Source organism: Cyprinodon variegatus, unplaced genomic scaffold, assembly GCF_000732505.1.
Source record: "Cyprinodon variegatus isolate N-32 unplaced genomic scaffold, C_variegatus-1.0 Scaffold225, whole genome shotgun sequence".
In the NCBI taxonomy this organism is placed as follows: domain Eukaryota; kingdom Metazoa; phylum Chordata; class Actinopteri; order Cyprinodontiformes; family Cyprinodontidae; genus Cyprinodon; species Cyprinodon variegatus.
This window is the reverse complement of record NW_015150678.1, coordinates 1,010,857-1,013,579: the sequence shown is the minus strand read 5'-3', so window position 1 is coordinate 1,013,579 and position 2,723 is coordinate 1,010,857. Positions and strand designations below refer to the sequence as shown.

General features: G+C 34.4%; 1 protein-coding gene across 1 annotated transcript in view; it reads right to left on the bottom strand.

The window, feature by feature from the left end:
* ttbk1 (tau tubulin kinase 1) overlaps positions 1–2,723 on the bottom strand; it is a 73,136-nt gene that overhangs the window by 58,107 nt on the left and 12,306 nt on the right. The window contains exons 5-6 of the mRNA XM_015380941.1: positions 2,160–2,300; positions 567–671 (exon numbers count right to left, since the gene is read on the bottom strand). Of these exons, the coding sequence (XP_015236427.1) occupies positions 567–671; positions 2,160–2,300 (246 nt within the window). The remainder of the gene's footprint in view (positions 1–566; positions 672–2,159; positions 2,301–2,723) is intronic.

The following is a 2,723-nucleotide window of genomic DNA, read 5'->3' as shown; positions in this document are numbered from 1 at the left end:
ATATATATATATATATATATATATATATATATATATATATATACATACATACACACATACATTTATACATTCACTTGTATATTTCAATGTATGTAATTGCCTGAAATTAATAAATAAATAACAAAGAACCTCCCTCGCCTTGAAAGCGAAGAGCCATCATTGTCCAACTTAGGACGAACTTTGACCCAGCAGCCCCTGACCAGTTAAAAACACTCCCACTTTCTCTGATAAACTATGTTAATATATATGTGGGGTTTCCAGTATTATTATTATATTAAGGTCTGAGGTGACCTTTAAAGCTCCCTAACTATGCTGCCCAGGTACAGATTTCTATTCATCACAGGCTCTTTCATTAGTTGATTTATTTTATCAACTACAGCTGTTGATTTTTAGTTGATAAAACAGCAAAATATAAAAAAAATAGATTAAAAAAAAGACAAAAAACTGCTTAGATGTAACATTATTTCCAGAATCTTACTATGTGTATGGATTGTTTAGACAGATTGTCTCTCTGCAGCTCTACAGGCGGTTATCTGAGGCGTGGTTCAGTCATACCGGCTACTTACCGGTCGAACTTCTCCAGAGGTGTTGGTGTACTGACGCGCCAGACCAAAGTCCAGCATGTAGCACTTCCTGTAGGTGGAGGGGAGCCGGCCCATCGCAAAGTTTGACTGGTAGGAAAAGGACGGCAAATTCAGTTTCTTAACCTAAAAACAGTTCAATATTTTTCTTCTTTTTTTTTTTTTGAAATTCTTTTGATTTTCGTTTGAAATTATTATCATTTTTTTTTATTTAGTTTGCAGAAAGTTTTGTATGGAGGGAATTTTGTTTCATTATTGTTGCAACCAAAGAAGAAGTTTCTTAAATGAAAATAGAAAATAAAATAAAATCCAGAAATAAAAATTGGAAAAACTTGAGAAGAACATTGAGAGTAACATTTTGAGTAACATTTTGAGTAACATTTTGAGTAACATTTTTGCAATTTTTCCAAACTATGTTTCATTTTAATTTATTTACAGATTTTATATGTTCAGATTTTAATTTTAATTCAATTTTGTCTTAATCAGATGGAAGAAAAAAAGAAACGCTGGAAAAAAAGAAAAAAAAAAGTTTTACGAGTTGCATTTTTTTCAAATACGATATAAAAATGCACTGTAGGGAGGGGGGGGGGCGAACAGTTCCTGATATCAAATCCTGTCCTGATAAGATTTCTATTTAATATAATTAACAATTCTTCAATCGCTGTGATGCAATATATTCCCAAATAATGTAACCATTTGAAGATAAAACACAACTTATTCCTTCGATATAAAAATATAATTCTTCTTAAAACGAAATTCTAAAAAAAAAAATCACCAGTTTACACTCCAAGAAAGCTTTTAATTTGGCATCAATGTAAACTGATGGGTACAGATTATATTGATTTGTATCGATGTATTGTTCTACTTGTGAATACTGGTTATGACATCATTCTAGGCAGTCTAAGACTTTCCTGTCGCATCAGAAATAAATGTTTAATCTTCTTATCCCTAACTGGATGTCTCACTTTAAGATTGCAGTATTTCTCACACAGGGTTGCTTTACCAATCTTTTTTAGTGAACCCGTTGCTTTGCAATTAAAAGCATGAAATACAGAGGACTATATTAATATTAAATTCTACGGGTAAAGATTGTTGGAAAATCTCAAAGAGCTTTGAAGTCTTTTCCAAATCTAAAGTTAGAGATAAAAAGAAAACCGGCCAGAGCTTCTTCCTTCTTCACTGTTATCCATTCTAAATATTTTCTGAGCAGCTGGAGACTCATAAAATGGTTTTAGACTCATGGATCCATCCTGAATGCAGTTTGATTAAATCCTGCAGTCTTTTTTTTATCCTCTAATCTGCGTTTCCTAATCCTACCCCCCTAATCAGCGCCGTTCTATAGCTTTTTTTCCACTGTTATTATGTAAATTGATTCAGAACAAAGGTTCCCAATCATGTTTCCTCCATATTTCTTTGTTTCACTGAAAAAAACAAGGCAAATATATGATGTGAAGGAAAATGAAACTCTTTTTGTAGTAAACAGAGATTTTCCAACAAAACCATCCAACGTGGTTCATTATTGGAGTTATGTTTTCTTTGATTTAAAGGCTTAAAGATCGACCGTCTGTTTCTTCGTACCGGTTTGATGTCGCGGTGCAGGAATCCCACTGAGTGGATGGCTTCGATGGACTCCAGGATCTGCTTGCCGAGTCGCAGGGTGGTGCTCATGGTGAAGGTTCCTCTGGGCTGACTCCTCCGTAGATCGGCCAGGTTTCGACCCTGAAACAACATATGGAGGAAATCAAACTGCCCCTTCGATACAAGAAGCGTTGATCATGTTTGCCTCAGCTTTCCAATTATTGGTGGTTTTCAACATGCAGAATTTGATGCATCCAACAGAACAAAAGAGATTCTCCATGTATGTAAAAAGATCCAACACCCATCTATCAAAACATGCAAACATGCGACTAAATGCTTCCGGTTCTGCTGAGCTGGAAGGTGAAAACCACTTCAAATACCCAAATAGGCTCTCTGTGGCTTTTATGTGGTGCATTACAGTAAAAACTTCAATGAGGATGGGTTTATACTATGCCACAACATTATTGATCTCAAAAACCTTTAATTTCCTATGCAGCACATTACTTTAACTGATCTATATAGAGTAGATACAGCAAGCGATAAAGAGACATTATAACTTAATTT